The sequence below is a fragment of the Halyomorpha halys genome, unplaced genomic scaffold (assembly GCF_000696795.3).
Source record: "Halyomorpha halys isolate HHAL.00 unplaced genomic scaffold, Hhal_1.1 Scaffold920.1, whole genome shotgun sequence".
Lineage (NCBI taxonomy): Eukaryota > Metazoa > Arthropoda > Insecta > Hemiptera > Pentatomidae > Halyomorpha > Halyomorpha halys.
In genome coordinates, this window is record NW_027114350.1 from 184,979 (window position 1) to 186,808 (window position 1,830).

Here is a 1,830-nt window from a genome sequence, read left to right on the forward strand (position 1 = left end):
ATATCAATCTTCCACATATGCGTAAATAAAGAATGTTTATACAAGAACATGCATAATGAAATTGTGTCTTTCTTTTCACTTTCTGTAGATAACATTTAATATTTGTCTTCTTGTTTTAATTTCATTAATCCATAATTCAGGAGTTTAAATTTTACATTAATGTTATTCTTAGTGGACTGAGTGCTTAATTATTAGAGAGTTATTTTTCATTTCATTCCACATAGAACATTGAACTATTTCTGATACCACAAACGCAGAGCTAATATCTCCATTTAAATATTCTTCATCTTTATGGGGTTTGGTAAAATAATAGTTTCTTCCTATAAAAAGACGTTGATTACAACTATTACATTACTATAAAAATTAAAATAAAAAAACAACACATTCTTATTGATGTCACTGTTTATTTAATATCTGAATAAAAAAGCTATTTAACATACGTTCTCTTCATTTATGTAAGTGTAATCAAATATGTAAAATATAATTTATAATGTTTAATTGAAACATTGTCATTAAAACTAAATTATAATTTTTATTTAAATTTATTTATTGATATTTACAACTGTACATAAAACACATCAAGTAAATTTGAGGAAATCATAACGGAATGGTACAAGCATATAGAGAAACTACCCATTGGTAGCACACTAAAAACATTTTTACAATATAAGGTCTCGAGGCCATCTTCTTTTCAGACGCCTCGGAGGATTATCCGGAATAAGAGAGGAAGAAAGATTAGAAACTAATAGGTTTGAGTGGTTAGGGAGCATTTAGAATTTTACGAAGGATCTTGGATTGTAAGGATTGGATACGAGAGGAATTCGAAGGTTTAGTGGAGCCCCTAAGCTCAACGCCGTATGTCCAGATTGGCCTTATAATTGTCATGTAAATCAGTATTTTGTAATGAATTGGAAGTTTGGACTCTTTGTTTAGTAAGTGCTGTAATAGTCGAAATCGACGTGCAGTTTCCTGTCTTTTCAGTCTTGTGTGAGGATTCCAAAACTAAATTTTAAAATACAAAAGAAAATTACAATAGGTTTACACTCACAAGTGGTTAGTAATAATAACAGTTTCAAGTAGTTTATGACATATCAAAGGATGTTAACTAATATGATATATCAATTGTATTTTCAACAATATCAAAGATAGGTGTTGACTTGAAATGAAATTCTTCATTATCTTTATAAGGTTTGGTATGCTAATAGTTTCTTCTTACAAAAATACGGTGACTAAAACTGTTACATTACTTTTCAAATTGTAATTGTAATTAGATATGCAAAATTTATTTACATACAATAATTGCTCCAATCATTGTCATTGTCATTAAAACTAAATTAAAAAAAATGTATGACTATTATAATGTTATAATTATATTATAATGTTATTATCAACTCTGTCGTGGTGAGGACGTTTATACATTTCATTTTCATCTTTTGTCTATTTAGAATTTAATTAATGAAAAAATATGTTTGCCTACAGGTTAGTGTTATACGATCAACAACGAGAAGAAGAAGGCTTTTTCAACAACAATGGTGTCTGGACTGTTCGAGGAAAGGTTATCTGGTACGATCCTCAAAGGACGAACAAACACACGGACTACATTGAAGATGGCAGGATAGCTAAGTCCACTGATGAGTCCAGAACAGGAATCAGCAAAGGCTGTCTAGCCTCACTTACTTGCGGTTAGCTATAGGCGGAATTAAAAATATAACTACATGAATTAATATCAACAAGAATGAAATAATTTGAAATACCATAGCGCAACGTTTAATTAGGACAATATTTGTACTATATTAATACATTTTGCAGTACTGATAGCTATGAATCAAC

General features: G+C 29.4%; 1 protein-coding gene across 2 annotated transcripts in view; it reads left to right on the forward strand.

Annotated features, from left to right (window-relative positions):
* LOC136796809 (uncharacterized) overlaps positions 1-1,808 on the forward strand; it is a 3,933-nt gene extending 2,125 nt beyond the window's left edge. For both annotated transcript variants that reach the window (XR_010844560.1, XM_067051553.1), the window contains exon 3: positions 1,480-1,808. Coding sequence is in view for 1 of the 2 variants with exons in the window: in XM_067051553.1 (XP_066907654.1) it covers positions 1,480-1,687 (208 nt within the window). In the remaining variant the exon portion in view is untranslated. The remainder of the gene's footprint in view (positions 1-1,479) is intronic.
* Positions 1,809-1,830: the final 22 nt, after the last annotated feature.